A 19,412-nucleotide genomic window follows, 5' to 3' on the forward strand; every position below is an offset into this window, starting at 1 on the left:
CCATTACATGCCTATTGGATATTTTTCATAAATTGCAAAACAATATTTTATGACTTAGCACCAAATTGAATGTGTCTGTTTGTAAGTTGGTAAACTATGTTGTGCTACCTTGTATCTTTTCTTTATCCAAATAGTAATTGACTACTATTGTCCCTTTTGTAATTACATGGAAGTTTTCAGAATTGTAAAAAATGCTTGTGTATTGAAAATTGGTTAGACTATTACTGTCCCAGATACATTAAAGCTACTGAACTTTTTACTCATTCATTCATTCGTTCAATAATTCTGACCTTCCTGACTCAGTTTACCCAGCTCAAATGGTTGTGAAGATTACTAGCAGTGTATGTAAGGTACTTTCAGAAATTAGAGATTGAGACAGGAGAAGATGGTGGAAGAGTAGGACACAGAGATCACCTTCCTCCCCACAGATACATCAGAAATACATCTACACGTGGAATTGCTCCTATAGAACACCCCTGAACGCTGGCATAAGACCTCAGACCTCCCAAGAGGCAAGAACCTCCCCCACGTACCTGGGTAGGGCAAAAGAAAAAAGATAAAACAGAGACAGAAGAATAGGGATGGGACCTGCACCAGTGAGAGGGAGCTGTGAAAGAGGAAAGGTTTCCACACACTAGAAGCCCCTTTGTGGGCAGAGACTATGGGTGGCAGAGGGGGGAAGCTTCAGGGCCATGGAGGAGAGTGTAGCCACCAGGGTGTGGATGGCAAAGCGGAGAGTTTTCCACACAGAGGATCGGTGCCTACCAGCACTCACCAGTCCCAGAGGATTGTCTGCTCACCCGCTGGGAAGGGCGGGGACTGGGAGCTGAGGCTTGGGCTTCTGAACTTAGATCACAGGGAGAGGACTGGGGTTGGCAGCATGAACATAGCCTGAAGGGGTTAGTGTGCCACGGCTAGCCGGGAGGGAGTCCAGGAAATGTCTGCAGCTGCCAAAGAGACAAGAGACTCTTTCTTGCCTGTTTCCTGGTTCACGACAAGAGGGGATTATGAGCACTGCTTAAAGGAGCTCCAGAGATGGGCGTGAGACATGGCCATCAGCGAGGACCCCAGAGACGGGCATGAGCTGCTAAGGCTGCTGCTGCAGCCACCAAGAAGCCTGTGTGCGAGCACAGGTCACTATCCCCACCTCCCCTCCCGGGAACTTCTGCAGCCCGCCACTGCCAGGGTCCCGTGATCCAGGGACAGCTTCCCCGGGAGAACACACAGCATGCCTCCGGCAGGTGCAACGTCATCCTGGCCTCTGCTGCCGCAGGCTCACCCCGTATCCATACCCTTCAGTCCACACGGCCTGAGTGAGCCAGAGCCCCCGAATCAGTGGCTCCTTTAACCCCGTCCTGAGTGAAGAACAGACACCCTCATGCGACCTACATACAGAGGAGGGGCCAAATCCAAAGCTGAACCCCACGAGCACTTTCACCATGAGCACTGTCACCATGGGTACAGTCACCATGGGCACTAATACCGTGAACTATATTCCCATGAGCACTATAACCATGAGCACTGTCACTGTGAGCACTGTCAACATGGTTACTGCAACCATGAGCACTGACACAATGAGCACAGTCACCATGGACACTATCACCATGTGCACTGTCACCATGGGCACTGTCAGCATTTTGCACTGCCACCATGTGCACTACCACCATGGACACTGTCACTGTAGAAACTGGCACCATGGGCACTATCACTGAGAGCACTGTCACCATGGGCATTGCCACCATGAGCACAGTCACCATGGACACTATCACCGTGAGCACTGTCACCATGGGTATAGCGACTATGGGCACTGTCACCATGGGCAATATGACTGTGACTACTGTCACCACGGACAATGTCACCATGTGCACTGTCACCATTGGCACTGCCACAGTGGGCATTGTCACCATGGGAACTGCCACCATGGGCACCATCACCATGGGCATTATCACCTTGAGCAGGGTCACCATGGGCAGTGTTACCATGTGCGCTGTCACCATGGGCATTGCCACCATGGGCACTTCCACTGTGAGAACTGTCTCCATGGGCACTTCAACCATAAGCACTGCCACAATGAGCACTGTCACCATGGGCACTGCCACCATGAGCAGTGTCACCATGGGCATTGTCATCATGAGCATTGTCACCATGGGCACTCTGACCCTGGGCACTGTCACCATGGGCACTATCACCATGAGCACTCCACCATGGGCACTGCCACCATGGGCACTGTCACCATGGGCAATATGACCGTGAGTACTGTCACCATGGGCAATGTCACAATGTACACTTTCATCATGGGCACTGCCACAGTGGGCATTGTCGCCATTGCAACTGGCACCATGGGAACTGTAACCATGTGCATTATCACCTTGAGCAGTGTCACCATTGGCACTATTACCATGGGCACTATTGCCATGGGCACTGTCACCCTGGGCACTGCCACCATGAGCACTATCACCATGAGCACTAGCACCGTAAGCACTTTCAATGTAAGCACTGTCACCATGAGCAATGTCACCATGGGCATTTTCACTGTGAGCACTGTCACCATGGGCAATGTCACCATGTGCACTGTCACGATGCACACTATCACCATGAGCACTGTCACCATGGGCACTATCACTGTGAGCACTGACCCTGTGGTCACTGTCACCATGGACACTGTCACCATGAGCACTGTCACCATGGGCACTGCTGCCATTGGCACAGCCACTGTGAACCCTGTCACCATGGGTACTGCAACCCTGAGCACTGACCCCATGAGCACTTTCACCATTGGCACTATCACCGTGATCTCTGTCACCATGAGCAATGTCACCATGGGTACTTTCACCATGAGCACTGTCACCATGAGCACTGTCACCAGGGCGCTATCACCATGAGCACTATCAGCATGGGTACTGTCACCATGGGCACTGCCACCATGTGCACTGTCACCATGCACACTATCACCATGGGCACTGTCCCCATGGGCACTGCCACCATGAGCACTGTCACTATGGGCACTGTTACCATATGCACTGCCACCATGGGCATTTTCACCATGGGCAATATGACCGTGAGCACTGTCACCATGGGCAATGTCACCATGTGCACTGTCAACATGGACTCTGCCACGGTGGACACTGTCACAATGGGAATTGCCACGATAGGCACTGTCACGATGAGCATTATCACCATGATCACTGTCACCATGGGTAGTATCACCATAGGCACTGCCACCATGTGCAGTCACCATGGTATTATCACTGAGAGCACTATCACCATGGGAAATGACACCATGGGCACTGCAACCGTGAACACTGTCACCATGGGCACTGTCGCTATGGGCACTGCCACCATGGGCACTATCACAGTGAACAATGTCACCATGGGCACTGTCACCATGTGCACTGTGATCGTGGGCAAGGTCACCATGGGCACTATCACTGCAGAACTGTCGCCGTGGGAACTATCACTGTGGGCACTGCCACCGTGAGCAATTTCACTGTGAGCACTCTCACCATGGGCACTGTCACCGTGGACACTTTCACCATGAGAACTATCACCATGGGCACTATCACCATGGGCAGTTTCACGGTGGGCACTGTCACCATGGACACTATGACTGTGAGCACTCTCACCTTGTGCACTATCACAGTGGGCAATGTGACCATGGGCACTTTCACTGTGAGCACTGACCCCATGGGCAGTATCACCATGGGCACTGTCACCATGAGCATTTTAATTGTGAGCACTGTCAACATGGGCATTGTCACTGTGGTCACTGTCACCATGGGCACTGTGACCGTGGGCACTGTCACTGTGAGCACTCCCAACATGGGCACTATCTCCGATGGCACTGTCACCATGGGAACTATCACCATGGGTACTGTCAGTGGGCACTACCACCATGGACACTATCACCATAAGCCCTGGCACCATGAGCTCTGTCACCATAGCAACTGACACCATGAGCACTGTCACCATGGCCAATGCCACCATGGGCACTATCACCATGGGTACTGTCAGTGGGCACTACCACCATGGACACTATCACCATAAGCCCTGGCACCATGAGCTCTGTCACCATAGCAACTGACACCATGAGCACTGTCACCATGAGAACTGTCTCCATGAGCACTGTCACAGTGAGCACTGTCACCATCAGCCCTGTCACCATGGGCACTTTCACCATGAGCACTTTCACCATGGGCACTGTGACCATGGGCACTGTCACTATGAGCACTGTCACCGTGGTCACTGTCACCATGGGTACTGTCACTGTTGGCACTACCACCATGAGCACTATCACCATAAGAACTGTCACCATGGGTTCTGTCATCATAGCAACTGACACCATGAGCACTGTCACCATGGGTACTATCACCATGGGCACTGTCACCATGAGAACTCTCACCATGGGCACTGTCACTGTGAGCACTGTCACCATGGTCACTGTCACCATGAGAACTATCACCATGGGCAGTGTCACTGTGAGCACTGTCACTGTGCTCACTGTCACCATGGGCACTGTCACCGTGAGCATAGTCACCTTGCGCACTGTCACTGTGGGCACACTCATTTTGGGCAGTGGCACCGAGGGCACTGCCACCATGAGAAATATCACCATGAGCACTGCTACCACAAGCACGATCACCATAAGCAGTGTCACCATGGGCTCTGTCAACATGTGCACAGCCACCATGGGCACTATCACCTTGACCACTCTCACAATGGGCACTGCCACCATGGGCACTGCCACTATGATCACTTTCACCTTGAGAAATGTCACCATGGGCATTGGCACCATGGGTACTGTAACCATTGGTAATGTCTCCATGGGAACTGTCACCGTGAGGACTATCACCATGGGCACTATCATCATGACTACTGTCATAATGGCCACTTTCACTGTGAGCACTGTCTCCATGGGCACTATCACTGTGGGCAATGTCACCTTGGGCATTTTCACCGTGAGCACTGTCACCATAGGCACTATCACCATGGGCACTGTCACCATGGGCATTGTCATCATTGGCACTGTCATCGTTAGCCCTGTCACCATGGGCATTTTCGCTGTGGGAAATGTCAAAATGTGCACTATCTCCATGCACACTCTCACCATGGAGACTGTGACTGTGGGCACTGTCACCATGGGAAAAGTCACAGTGGTCACACTCACCATGGGAACTGTGCATACTCTCACCCTGAGCAGTATCACCAGGAGCACTGCCACCGTGAGCAATGTCACCACAAGCACTGTCACCATGGACACTGAAACCATTGACGATGTCACCGGGAGCACTGTCAACATAAGCACTATCACCATGAGCACTGCCACAATGAGCATTGTAACCATAGGAACTGCCACCATGAGTGTTGCCATCATGAGCAATCTCAACATGAGCACTCTCACCATGAGCACTGTCACCGTGAGCAATATCACCATGAGCACTCTCAGCAAGGACACTGTCAACATGGCCACTATCACCGTGAGCTCTGTCACCTTGAGCGTTATCACTGTGGGCAATGTCACCATGGGCACTTTCACCGTGAGCACTGTCACCACTGACACTATCACCATGGGCACTGTCACAATGGGCAGTTTAACCGTGAGCACCATCACCATGGGCATTGTCACCATGAGCACTGTCACCACGGGCAGTGTGACCCTGGGCACTTTCACCATAGGCACTGTCTCCATGGGCACTTTCACCATGGGCACTATCACCATGAGCACTATCACCATAAGCACTGTCACCATAGCAACTGACACCATGAGCACTGTCACCGTGGGCAATGCCACCATGGGCACTATCACTGTGTGTAGTCACCATGAGCACTGTCACCATGAGAATTAACTCCATGAGCACTGTCACCATGGGCACTGTCACCATGGGCACTGTCACCGTGAGCATTGTCACCATGGGCACTGTGACTATGGGCACTCTCACTATGAGAATTATCACCATGGGCAGTGTCACCGTGAGCACTGTCACCGTGGTCACTGTCGCCATGGGCACTGTCACCGTGAGCATAGTCACCTTGTGCACTGTCACCATGGGCACACTCATTTTGGGCAGTGGCACCGAGGGCACTGCCACCATGAGAAATATCACCATGAGCACTGCTACCACAAGCCCGATCACCATAAGCAGTGTTACCATGGGCTCTGTCAACATGCGCACAGCCACCATGGGCACTATCACCTTGACCACTCTCACAATGGGCACTGCCACCATGGGCACTGCCACTATGATCACTTTCACCTTGAGAAATGTCACCATGGGCATTGGCACCATGGGTACTGTAACCATTGGTAATGTCTCCATGGGAACTGTCACCGTGAGGACTATCACCATGGGCACTATCATCATGACTACTGTCATAATGGCCACTTTCACTGTGAGCACTGTCTCCATGGGCACTATCACTGTGGGCAATGTCACCTTGGGCACTTTCACCGTGAGCACTGTCACCATAGGCACTATCACCATGGGCACTGTCACCATGGGCATTGTCACCATTGGCACTGTCATCGTTAGCCCTGTCACCATGGACATTTTCGCTGTGGGAAATGTCACAATGTGTACTGTCTCCATGCACACTCTCACCTTGGAGACTGTGACCGTGGGCACTGTCACCATGGGAAAAGTCACAGTGGTCACACTCACCATGGGAACTGTGCATACTCTCACCCTGAGCAGTATCACCAGGAGCACTGCCACCGTGAGCAATGTCACCACAAGCACTGTCACCATGGACACTGAAACCATTGACAATGTCACCGGGAGCACTGTCAACATAAACACTGTCACCATGAGCACTGCCTCAATGAGCATTGTAACCATGGGAACTGCCACCATGAGTGTTGTCATCATGAGCAATCTCAACATGAACACTCTCACCATGAGCACTGTCACCGTGAGCAATATCACCATGGGCACTCTCAGCAAGGGCACTGTCAACATGGCCACTATCACTGTGAGCTCTGTCACCTTGAGCGTTATCACTGTGGGCAATGTCACCATGGGCACCTTCACCGTGAGCACTGTCACCACTGGCACTATCACCATGGGCACTGTCACAATGGGCAGTTTAACCGTGAGCACCATCACCATGGGCATTGTCATCATGAGCACTGTCACCATGGGCAGTGTGACCCTGGGCACTTTCACCATAGGCACTGTCTCCATGGGCACTTTCACCATGGGCACTACCACTGTGTGCACTATCACCATGAGCACTGTCACAGTTGGCACTGTCACCATGGGCACTGCCACCATGGGTACTATCACCGTGAGCATTGTCACCATGGGCACCGCCACCATGGGCACTGTCACCAATAGCACTGTCACCATGGTCAATGTGACCCTGGGCACTTTCACCATAGGCACTGTCTCCATGGGCACTTTCATCATGGGCACTATCACCGTGAGCACTGACACTGTGCTCACTGTCACCAGGGACAGTGTCACCATGGGCACTGCCACCATTGGCAGAGTCACTGTGAACCCTGTCACCATGGGTACTGCAACCCTGAGCACTGACCCCATGAGCACTGTCACCATGGGCACTGTCACCATGAGCACTGTCACCCAGGGCGCTATCACCATGAGCACTATCACCATAAGCACTAACACCGTAAGCACTTTCACCGTAAGCACTGTCACCATGAGCAATGTCACCAGAGGCATTGACACTGTGAACACGGTCACCATGAGCACTGCCACCATGGGCACTGTCACCATTGGCACTGCCACCTTGAAAAATGTCACCATGAGCACTGCCACCATGGGCACTATCACCTTGTCCAGTTCAACCATGAGCACTGTCAGCATGAGTACTCTCAGCAAGAGTAATGTCACCATGGGCACTCTTACCATGAGCAATATCACCGTGAGCACTATCACCCTGAGAACTGTAACCCTGAGCACTGTCACCTTGGGCACTGAAACCATTGACACTATCTCCGGGAGTACTGTCACCATGGGCACTGTCAGCCTTTTGCACTGACATCATATGCACTAAAACCATGGGCACTCTCACCGTAGACACTGTCACCATGGGCACTATCACTGAGAGCACTGTCACCATGGGTAGTGTCAACATAGGCACTGCCACTATGTGCACTGCCACCATGGGCATTATCTCTGTGAGCACTGTCACCATGGGCAGTGACACCATGGGCACTGCAACCATGAGAACTGTCAACACAGGCACTGTTACCATGGCCACTGCCACCATAGGCACTATCACAGTAAGCACTGTCACCATGTGCACTGTTACTGTGGGCACTGTCACCATGGGAACTATCACCGTGGGTGCTGTCACCATGGGAACTGCCACCGTGAGCAATATCACCATGAGCACTGCCAATGTGAGCACCATCACCATAAGCACAGTCACCATGGGCACTATCACCTTGAACACTGTCACTGTGGGCACTGCCACCATGGGCACTATCATGAGTGTACAGTCACCATGAGCACTGTCACCATGAGAACTGTCATGGTGACAGTGCTCTTGGTCACAGTGCTCATGGTGACAGTTCCTATGGTGACAGTGAAAACGATGATAGTGCTCATGGAGATAGTGCCCAGTGTGACAGTACCCATGGTGGTAGTTCACATGGTGCAGTGCACAATGGTGAGATTGCCCATGGTGACAGTGCACACAGTGATAGTGCCCATGGTGGCAGTACCCATAGTGACATTGCCCATGGTCACAGTGCTTATGGTGATAGTGCTCACAGTAGCAGTGTTCATGGTGATAGTGTCCACGATGACAGTGTCCATAGTGAGAGTGCCCATGGTGACAGTGCCCATGGTGAGAGTGCCAACAATGAGAGTGCCCATGGTGAGAGTGCTCATGGTGACAGTGCCCATGGTGACAGTGACCACAGTGACAGTGCTCATGGTGATAGTGCCCATGGTGACAGTGCTCATGGTGAGAGTCCCCATGGTTCCTGTGCCCATGGTGAGAGTGCTCATGGTGACAGTGCCCATTGTGATAGAGCCCATGGTGAAAGTGCTTATGGTGATACTGCTCACAGTGGCAGTGCTCATGGTGATAGTGCCCATGGTTGCAGTGCCTACGGTGACATACACTATGGTGTCAGTGCACATGGTGACAGTGCCCATGGTGACATTGCCCACAGTCACAGTACCCATGGTGACAGTGTTCATAGTGGCAATGCCCATGATGAAAGTTCCCATGGTGACAGTGCCCATGGTGAGAGTGCTCACGGTGATAGGGCCCATGGTGACTCTTCCCACCATGACAGTGCCCATGGTTATAGTTCCATGGTGACAGTGCTCACAGTGAAAATGCCCATGGTGAGATCGCCCAGGCTCACAGTGCTCACAGTGATAGTACTCATGGCGACAGTGCCCATGATGACAGTACCCATGGTGACAGTGCTCATGGTGACAATGGTCATGGTAGCAGTGCCCATGGTGACATTACCCATGGTGATAGTTCTCCTAGTGACAGTGCCCATGGTGACAGTGCTTATGGTGCTAGTGCTCACTGTGGCAGTTCTCATGGTGATAGTGCACATGGTGACAGCACTCACTGTGATAGTGCCTATGGTGAGAGTGCCAATGGTGGTAGGGCACATGGTGTCATTGCAAAATGGTGACACAGCCCATGGTGAGACTGCTCATAATGATAGTGCCCATGGTGACTGTACTCATGGTGACTGCTCATGGTGACACTGCTCATGGTGGCAGTGCCCATGGTGACAGTGCTCATGGTGGCAGTGCAAAATGGTGACAGTGCCAATGGTGACAGTGCACACGGTAATATTGCCCATGGTGAAAATGTTTATGGTGACAGTGCTCATTGTTGCAGTGCCCATGGTGACAAGGCTCACAGTGGCAGTGCCCATGGTGCCTGTGCCCATTGTGACATGTCTCGTGGTGACAGTGCCCATGGTGACAGTGCCCATGGTGACAGTGCCTATGGTGATAGTGCCCATGGTTAGAGTGCTCACGATGAAACTTCCCATGGAGACATTGCCCACGGTGATAGTGCCCATGGTGACAGTGCTTATGATGAAAGTGCCCATGGTAACAATGCCCATGGTGACCATGCTCAAGGTGATAGTGCCCATGGTGATAGTGCACCGGTGGCCATGCCCACAGTGACAGTGCACATGGTGACACTGCTCACTGTGATAGTGCCCATGGTGAGAATGCCAATGGTGGTAGGGCACATGGTGTCATTGCAAAATGGTGACACAGCCCATGATGAGACTGCTTATAGTGATAGTGCCCATGATGACAGTGCTCATGGTGACAGTGCTCATGGTGGCAGTGCCCATGGTGACAGTGCTCATGTTGGCAGTGCAAAATGGTGTTAATGCCCATGGTGAGAGTGCACACAGTGATATTGCCCATGCTGACAGTGTTCATGGTGACAGTGCTCATTGTTGCAGTGCCCATGGTGACAAGGCTCACAGTGGCAGTGCCCATGGTGCCTGTTCCCATCGTGACATGTCTCATGGTGACAGTGCCCATGGTGATAGTGCCCATGGTTAGAGTGCTCACAGTGAAACTGCCCATGGAGACAATGCCCACGGTGATAGTGCCCATGGTGACAGTGCCCACGGTGACAGTGCCGATGGTGATAGTATCCATGATGACACTGCTCATGATGAAAGTGCCCATGGTGACCATGCTCAAGGTGATAATGCTCATGGTGACAGTGCCCATGGTGACACTGCTCATGGTGACCATGCTTATGGTGACAGTACTCATGGTTACAATGCCCATCGTGACAGTCCCAATGGCTAGAGTGCTCACGGTGACAGTGCCTACAGTGACAGTGCTCACAGTGACAGTGGCCATGGTGATAGTGCTCATGGTGAGAGTGCCCATGGTTAACATGCAAATGGTGACTGTTCATGTTGATAGTGCCAATGTTGACAGTGAACTTGGTGGTTGTACACATGGTGACACTGCTTACGGTGAAAGTGCCCATGGTGCCAGTGCTCATCATTACATTGCTCATGGTGACAGTGCTTACGGTGACAGTGCCCATGGTGACAGTGCTTACGGTGATAGTGCCCATGGTGACAGTGCTTATGGTGAGAGTGCTCACAGTGACAGTGCCCATGGTGACAGTGCCCACGATGGCAGTGCCCATGGTTACAGTGCTCAGAGTGACAGTGCCCATGGTGACATTACTCACGGTGACAGTGCCCATGGTTGCAGTACCCATGGTGATAGTGCCCATGGTGACAGTGCTCATGGTGACAGTGCCCAGGGTGACAGTTCCCATGGTGACAGTGCTCACGGTGATAGTGCTCATGGCGATAGTGCCCATGGTAGCATTACCCATGGTGGCAGTGCCCATGGTGACAGTTCTCATGGTGGCTGTGCCAATGGTGACAGTGTCCATGGTGACAGTACTCATAGTGACATTTCCCATGTTGACAGTGCCCATGGTGATAGTACCCATGGTGACAGTGCTTATAGTGACAGTCCCCAGGGTGACAGTTCCCATGGTGACAGTGCTCACAGTGATAGTGCTCACAGTGATAGTGCCCATGGGGACCGTACCCATGGTGAACGTGCCTATGGTGACAGTTTCCATGGTGATATTGCCCATGGTGACTGTGCTCATGTTGATAGTGTCCATGGCGACAGTGCCCTTGATGACAGTCCTCATGGTGATAGTGCTCATGGTGACAGTGCCCTTGACGGCTCCTGCAGTGGCTAAATTGCAAAGAGCGGTCCCAGCAGAGGCATGGCACTCTCTAGGTCAAGCCCTGCCGACCAAGGGAAATGGTAAAGAAACACCCCTTGAGAGAGGGGGAAGATGTAGGAAGAGTAAGACTCAGAGATCACCTTCCTCCCCACAGATACATCAGAAATACATCTACATGAGGAACAACTCCTACAGAGCACATACTGAATGCTGGGAGAAGACCTCAGACCTCCCAAAAAGCAATAAACTCCCCACGTACCTGGGTAGGGCTAAAGAAAGAAGAATAAACAGCGACAAAACAATAGGGATGGGACCTGTACCAGTGGGAGGGAGCCGTGAAGGAGGAAAGATTTCCACACACTAGAAGCCTCTTCATGGGCGCAGACTGTGGGTGGCGGAGGAGGGGAGCTTCGGAGCCAAGGAGAAGAGTGCAGCCACAGGGGTGCGGAGGTCAAAGTGGAGAGATTCCTGCACAGAGGATCGGTGCCGACCAGCACTCACCAGCCCAACAGGCTTGTCTGCTCACCCGCCAGGGTGGGTGGGCCTGGGAGCTGAGGCTTGAGCTTCAGTCGGAGTGCAGGGAGAGGACAGGTGGCGTGAACACAGCCTGCAGGGGTTAGTGCACCACGGCTAGCTGGGAGGGAGGCCGGGAAAAAGTCTGCACCTGTCGAAGAGGCAAGAGACTTTTTCATCCCTCTTTGTTTCCTGGTGCATGAGGAGAGGGGATTAAGAATGCTGCTTAAATGATCTTCACAGATGGGCGTGAGCCGCAGCTAACAGAGCAGACCCCAGAGACAGGCATGAGATGCTAAGGCTGCTGCTGCCGCCACCAAGAAGCCTGTGTGCATGCAAAGGGCACTATCCACACCTGCACTCCTGGGAGCCTGTGCAGCCTGCCACTGCCAGGGTCCCGGGATGCAGGGACACCTTCCCCGGGAGAATGCACGGCTCGCCTCAGGCTGGTGCAACATCACGTCGGCCTCTGCCACCACAGGCTCACTCCGCACTCTGTACCCCTCCCTCCCCACGGCCTGAGGGAGCCATAGCCCCCAAATCAGCGGCTCCTTTAACCCTGTCCTGTCTGAGTGAAGAACACATGCCCTCAGACACCCTACATGCAGAGGCTGGCCAATTCCAAAGCTGAACTCCAACTCCGGGAGCTGTGCGAACAAAGAAGAGAAAGGGAAATCCCTCCCAGCAGCCTCAGGAGCAGCAGATTAAATCTCCACAATCAACTTGATATACCCTGCATCTGTGGAATACATGAATAGACAACGAACCATCCCAAATTGAGGAGGTGGACTTTACGAGCAAGATTTATTATTCTTTCCCCTTTTCCTCTTTTTGTGAGTATGTATGTGTTTGCTTCTGTGTGAGATTTTGTCTGTATAGCTTTGCTTTCACCATTTATCCTAGGGTTCTAACCGTCTGATTTTATTTTTTTTGATTTTCTTGTTTCTTTTGTTTTACTTTAAAAAAATTTTCTTAATAATAATTATTTTTTTATTTTAATAATTTTATTTTACCTTACTTTATTTTATTTTATCCTCTTTTTTCTTTTTACTTTTTCTCCCTTTTACTCTGAGCCGTGTGGATGAAAGGCTCTTGGTGCTGTAGCCAGGAGTCAGTGCTGTGCCTCTGAGGTGGGAGGGCCAACTTCAGGACACTGGTCCATAAGAGACCTCCCAGCTCCACGTAATATCAAATGGTGAAAATCTCCAAGAGATCTCCATCTCAACACCAACACCCAGCTTCACTCAACGACCAGCAAGCTACAGTGCTGGACACCCTATGCCAAACAACTAGCAAGACAGGAACACAACCCCACCCATTAGCAGAGAGGCTGCCTAAAATCATAATAAGTCCACAGACACTCCAAAACATACCACCAGACGTGGACATGCCCACCAGAAAGACAAGATCCAGCCTTATCCACCAGAACACAGGCACTAGTCCCCTCCACCAGGAATCCTACACAACCCACTGAACCAACTTTAGCCACTGGGGACAGACATCAAAAACAATGGGAACTACGAACCTGCAGCATGCAAAAAGGAGACCCAAAACACAGTAATATAAGCAAAATGAGAAGACAGAAAAACACACAGCAGATGAAGGAGCAAGGTTAAAACCCACCAGACCCAACAAATGAAGAGGAAATAGGCACTTTACCTGAAAAAGAATTCACAATAATGATAGTAAAGATGATCCAAACACTTGGAAATAGAATAGAGAAAATGCAAGAAACACTTAACAAGGACCTAGAAGAACTAAAGATAAAACAAGCAACGATGAACAACACAATAAATGAAATTAAAAACACTCTAGAAGGGATCAATAGCAGAATTACTGAGGCAGAATGGATAAGTTGACCTGGAAGATAAAATAGAGGAAATAACTACTGCAGCACTGTGACAGTGCTCACAGTGACAGTGCTCATTATGATAGTTCTCACTGTGATAGTGCCCATGGTTAAAATGGCTATGGTGACAGTTCGTACGGTGATACTGCCCATGGTGATAAGGCACTTGATGGCTGTGCCCATTGTGACAATGCCCAAGCTGACAGTACACATGGTGACAGTGCTCATGGTGATAGTGCCCATGGTGACAGTGCCCATGGTGGTAGAGCCCATGGTGTCATTTCAAAATGGTGACAGTTCCCATGCTGAGAGTACTCATGGTGATAGTGCCCATGGTGACAGTGTTCACATTGACAATGTCCATGGTGGCTGTGCCCATGATGACAGTGCTGACAGTGAAGTGCCCATGGTGTCACTGCCCATCGAGAGAGTGCACATGGTAAGAGTGCTTATGATGATAGTGCTCATGGTAGTAGTGCTCATGGTGATAGTGCTCATGGTGGCAGTGTCCACGGTGACAGTGCCCACGATGACAGTGTCCACGATGACAGTGCCCATGGTGACTGTGTCCATAGTGACAGTGCCCATGGTGACAGTGCGCATGGTGACAGTGCACAAGGTGGCAGTTCCCATTGTAACAATGCACACTGTGGCAAAGACCATGGTGACACTGCTCATGGTGACAGTGCCCATGGTGGCACTGCCCATCGTGACAATGTGCATGTTGAGACTGCTTAAGCTGATAGTACTCACGGTACCAGTGCTTATGGTGATAGTGCTCATTGTGGTAGTGTCCATGGTGACAGTGCCCACGATGACAGTGCCCATGGTGACAGTGCCCACGGTGACAGTGCCCAGGGTGATAGTGCTCACGGTGACAGTGCCCATGGTGACAGTTACCATGGTGACAGTGCTCACGGTGAAAGTGTCCATGGTTACAGTGCTAGTGGTGACAGTCCCAATGGGGCCAGTGCCCATGGTGCCAGTGCCCATGGTGACAAAACCCATGGTGACAGTACTCATGGTGAAAGTGCCCATGGTGGCAGGACTCATGGTTACAGTTCTCATAGTGAGAGTGCACATGGTGGCATTGCACAAGGAGGCAGTGTCCATTTTTACAGTGCTCACAATGATAATCCCCATGGTGACAGTGCACATAGTGTCCGTACCCATGTTGACGGTGCCCATGGTGACAGTACCTATGGTGACAGTGCTCATGGTGATAGTGCCCATGGTGACAGTGCCCATGGTGGTAGTTCATATGTTGGCAGTGCAAAATGGTGACAGTGACCATGGTGACAATGCTCATTGTGACACTGCTTGTGGTGATAATGCTTACAGTGACAGTGTCCATGATGACAGTGCTTTGGTGACAGTGCTCATGGTGATAGTTCCCATGGTGACAGTTCTCACTCTGATAGGGCTCAAGGTAACAGTGCTCATGGTGATAGTGCCCAAGGTGATAGTGCTCATGGTGACAGTGCTCACGGTGACAGTGCACACCGTGATAGGTCCCATGGTGGCAGTGCCCATGGTGACAGTGCCCATGGGGACATTGCACATGGTGACACATCCGTGACAGTGCTCATGGAGATAGTTCTCTCGGTGACAGTGCCCATGGTTAAAATACCCATGATGACAGTTCTCATGGTGAAAGTGCCCGTGGTGGCAGTGAGCGTGGTGACAGTGCTCATGGTGACAGTGCTCATGGTGGCAGTGCCCAAGGTGACAGTGCTCATGGTGGCAGTGCTTGTGGTGAAACTGTTCATGGTGACAGTGCCCTTTGTCGCAGTGCTCACGGTGTCAATTCCCATGGTGACAGTGACCATGAAGACAGTGCTCACAGTGACAGTGCACACCATGATAGTGCCCATGGTGGCAGTGCCCATCGTGGTGCTGCCCATGGTAACAGTGCTCATGGTGACAGTGCCCATGGTGACATTGCTCATGCTGACAGTGCTTACGGTGATAGTACCCATGATGACAGTGCACACGATCACAGTGCTCATGGTGACATTGCTCACAGTGATAGTGCCGATGGTGGCAGTGCCCATGGTGACAGTGCTCACAGTGATAGTGCTCATGGTTACAGTGTCCATGGTGACAATGTTTATGGTGAAAGCCTTCACGGTTGCAGTGCTCATGGTGATCGTGCTCATGGTGGCAGTGCCCACGCTGACGGTGCACACGGTGACAGTGCACATGGTCTGAGTGCTGATGGTGAAAGTGCTCATGGAGACGGTGCTCACGGTGATAGTGCCCATGATGAAAGTGCCCGTGGTGACAGAGCTCACGGTGATAGTGCCCATGGTGACAGTGCACATGGTGTGCGCATGGTGACAGTGTCCATGGTGACAATATGCATGGTGACAGTGCTCACGATGATAGTACCCATGGTGACAGTGCCCATGGTGGTATTAAACATGGTCACAGTGCAAGATGGTGACAGTGCCCATGGTGACAGTGCTCCTTGTTACTGTGCTCAAGGTGAGAATGCTCACAGTGGCAGTGCCCATGGTGGCAGTGTCCATGGTGAAAGTGCTCATGGTGTTATGCCCATGGTGATAGTGCACATGGTGGTAAGGGCCATGGTGACAGTGCTCATTGTGACAGTGCCTATGGTAACAGTGCTCATGGTGAGAGTGACCGTAGTGACAGTGCCCATGGTGACATTGCACATGGTGGCTGTGCCCATGGTGACACTGCTCACAGTGACAGTGCCCATGGTGGCAGTGCGCATGGTGACAGTGCCCATGGTGACAGTGCACACGGTAGCAGTGCTCATGGTGATAATGCTTATGGTGGCAAGGCCCACCATGACAGTGCCCATGGTGACAGTGCCCATTGTGACTGTGCCCAGGGTGCCAGTTACCATGGTGACAGTGTCCATTGGGGTAGTGCCCATGGTGAAAGAGCTCATGGTGACAGTGCCCATAGAGACAGTGCTCATGGTGACACTACCCGTGAGAACAGTGCCCATGGTGACACTGCTCATGGTGAAAGTGCCCATGGTGGCAATGCCCATGTTGACAGTGCCCATAGTGACAGTGCTTATGCTGATAGTGCTTATGGTAGCAGTGCAAATGGTGACAGTGCTCATGGTGACATTTACCACTGTGAGCGTGTTCACAGTGATAGTGCCCATGCTGAGGGTGCTAATGCCCATGGTGACAGTGTCCATTGGGGTAGTGCCCATGGTGACTATGCCCATGGTGACAGTGCTCATGGTGTTGGTGCCAGTGGGGACAGTGCCCACAGTGAGAGTGCCCATGCTGACATTACTCACGGTGGCCATGCCCATGGTGACAGTGCCCACTATGACAGTACCCATGGTGACACTGCCCACAGTGACAGTGCCCACAGTATCAGTGCCTGTGTTGATAGTGCCCATGGTGGCAGTTACCATTGTGGCTGTGCCCATGATGGCAGTGCCCATGATGAAAGTGCTTATGGTGATAGTGACCATTGTGAGAGTGCACATAGTGTCCGTGGCCATGTTGACGGTGCCCATGGTGATAATACATATGATGACAGTGCTCACGGTTATAGTGCTGATGGTGACATTGCCCATGGTGGGAGTTCACATGTTGGCAGTGCAAAATGGTGGCAATGCCTATGGTGACAACACTCATTGTGACAGTGCTTATGGTGATAGTGCTTACAGTGATAGTGCCCATGATGACAGTGCTTTGGTGACAGTGCTCATGGTGATAGTTCCCATAGTGACAGTTCTCACTGTGATAGGGCTCACGGTAACAGTGCTCACAGTGTTAGTGCCCATGGTGATAGTGCTAATGGTGATAGTGATCACAGTTACAGTGCACACTGTGATAGTGCCCATGGTGGCAGTGCCCATGGTGACACTGCCCATGGTGACATTGCCCATGGTGAAAGTGACAATGGTGACATTGCTCATGGAGAAAGTGCTCACAGTGATGGTGCCCATGGTGAAAATACCCATGATGACAGTTCTCATGGTGAAAGTGCCCATGGTGGCATTGCACATGGTTACAGTGCTCATGGTGACAGTGCTCATGGTGGCAGTGCCCACGGTGACAGTGCTCATGGTGGCAGTGCTCATGGTGAAACTCTTCATGGTGACAGTGCCCATGGTCGCAGTGCTCATAGTGACAATTCCCATGGTGATAGTGACCACGATGACAGTGCTCACATTGACAGTGCCCATTGTAACAGTGCACATGGTGGCAGTGCCCATGGTGACAGTTCTCAGGGTGACAATGCTCACAGTAACATTGCTCATGATGACAGTAACCACAGTGACAATGCTCACGGTGAAAGTGTCCATGGTTACTGTGCTAGTGGTGACACTCCCAATGGTGCCAGTGCCCATGGTGAGAGTGCTCATGGTGACAGTGCCCATGGTGACAGTGCTCATGGTGAAAGTGCCCATGGTGGCAGGACTCATGGTTACAGTTCTCATTGTGACAGTTTTCATGGTAGCATTGCCCAAGGTGGCATTGCTCGTGGTTACAGTGCACATGGTGACACTGCACATGGTGGCAGTTACCATTGTAACAGTCCACATTGCGGCAAAGACCATGTTGACAGTGCTCATGGTGGCTGTGCCCATGGTGGCCGTGCCCATGGTGACAGTACCCATTGTGATAGTGAATTTGGTGATAGTGCCCATGGTGACAGTGCCCATGGTGGTATTACACATGGTCGCAGTGCAAAATGTTGACAGTGTCCATGGTGACAATGCTCATTGTGACACTGCTTATGGTGATAGTGCTTACGGTGATAGTGCCCATGATGAGAGTGCTCTGGTGACAGTGCTCACAGTGATAGTTCCCATGGTGACAGTTCTCACTGTGATAGGGCTCATGGTAACAGTGCTCATGGTGATAGTGCCCATGGTGATAGTGCTCATGGTGATAGTCCTCACGGTGACAGTGCACACCATGATAGCTCCCATGGTGGCAGTGCCCACGGTGTCACTGCCCATGGAGACATTGCCCATGGTGAAAGTGACAATGGTGACATTGCTCACGGAGATAGTGCTCACGGTGACAGTGCTCATGGTGAAAATACCCATGATGACAGTTCTCATGGCAAAAGTGCCCATGGTGGCATTGCGCATGGTGACAGTGCTCATGGTGACAGTGCTTATTGTGACAATGCCCAAGGTGACTGTGCTCATGGTGGCAATGCTCACGGTGAAACTGTTCATGGTGACAGTGCCCTTTGTTGCAGTGCTCATGGTGACAATTCCCATGGTAACAGTCACCACGATGATAGTGCTCACAGTTACCATGCCCATGGTAACAGTGCATATGGTGGCAGTTCCCATTGTAACAGTGAACACTGTGACAAAGACCATTGTGACACTGCT

The 19,412-nt window shown here is 51.6% G+C and overlaps 2 protein-coding genes across 2 annotated transcripts; both read left to right on the forward strand.

Annotated features, from left to right (window-relative positions):
• The first annotated feature begins 4,025 nt into the window (after positions 1-4,025).
• LOC136132520 (uncharacterized) lies at positions 4,026-5,843 on the forward strand. The gene has a single exon (XM_065889427.1). The coding sequence runs from the start codon at positions 4,026-4,028 to the stop codon at positions 5,841-5,843; it is 1,818 nt and encodes a 605-aa protein (XP_065745499.1).
• Positions 5,844-5,862: 19 nt separating this feature from the next.
• LOC136132521 (mucin-22-like) lies at positions 5,863-7,998 on the forward strand. The gene has a single exon (XM_065889428.1). It carries the CDS (start codon positions 5,863-5,865, stop codon positions 7,996-7,998), a length of 2,136 nt encoding a protein of 711 aa, XP_065745500.1.
• Positions 7,999-19,412: the final 11,414 nt, after the last annotated feature.

Source organism: Phocoena phocoena, chromosome 13 (assembly GCF_963924675.1).
Source record: "Phocoena phocoena chromosome 13, mPhoPho1.1, whole genome shotgun sequence".
Classification (NCBI taxonomy): domain Eukaryota; kingdom Metazoa; phylum Chordata; class Mammalia; order Artiodactyla; family Phocoenidae; genus Phocoena; species Phocoena phocoena.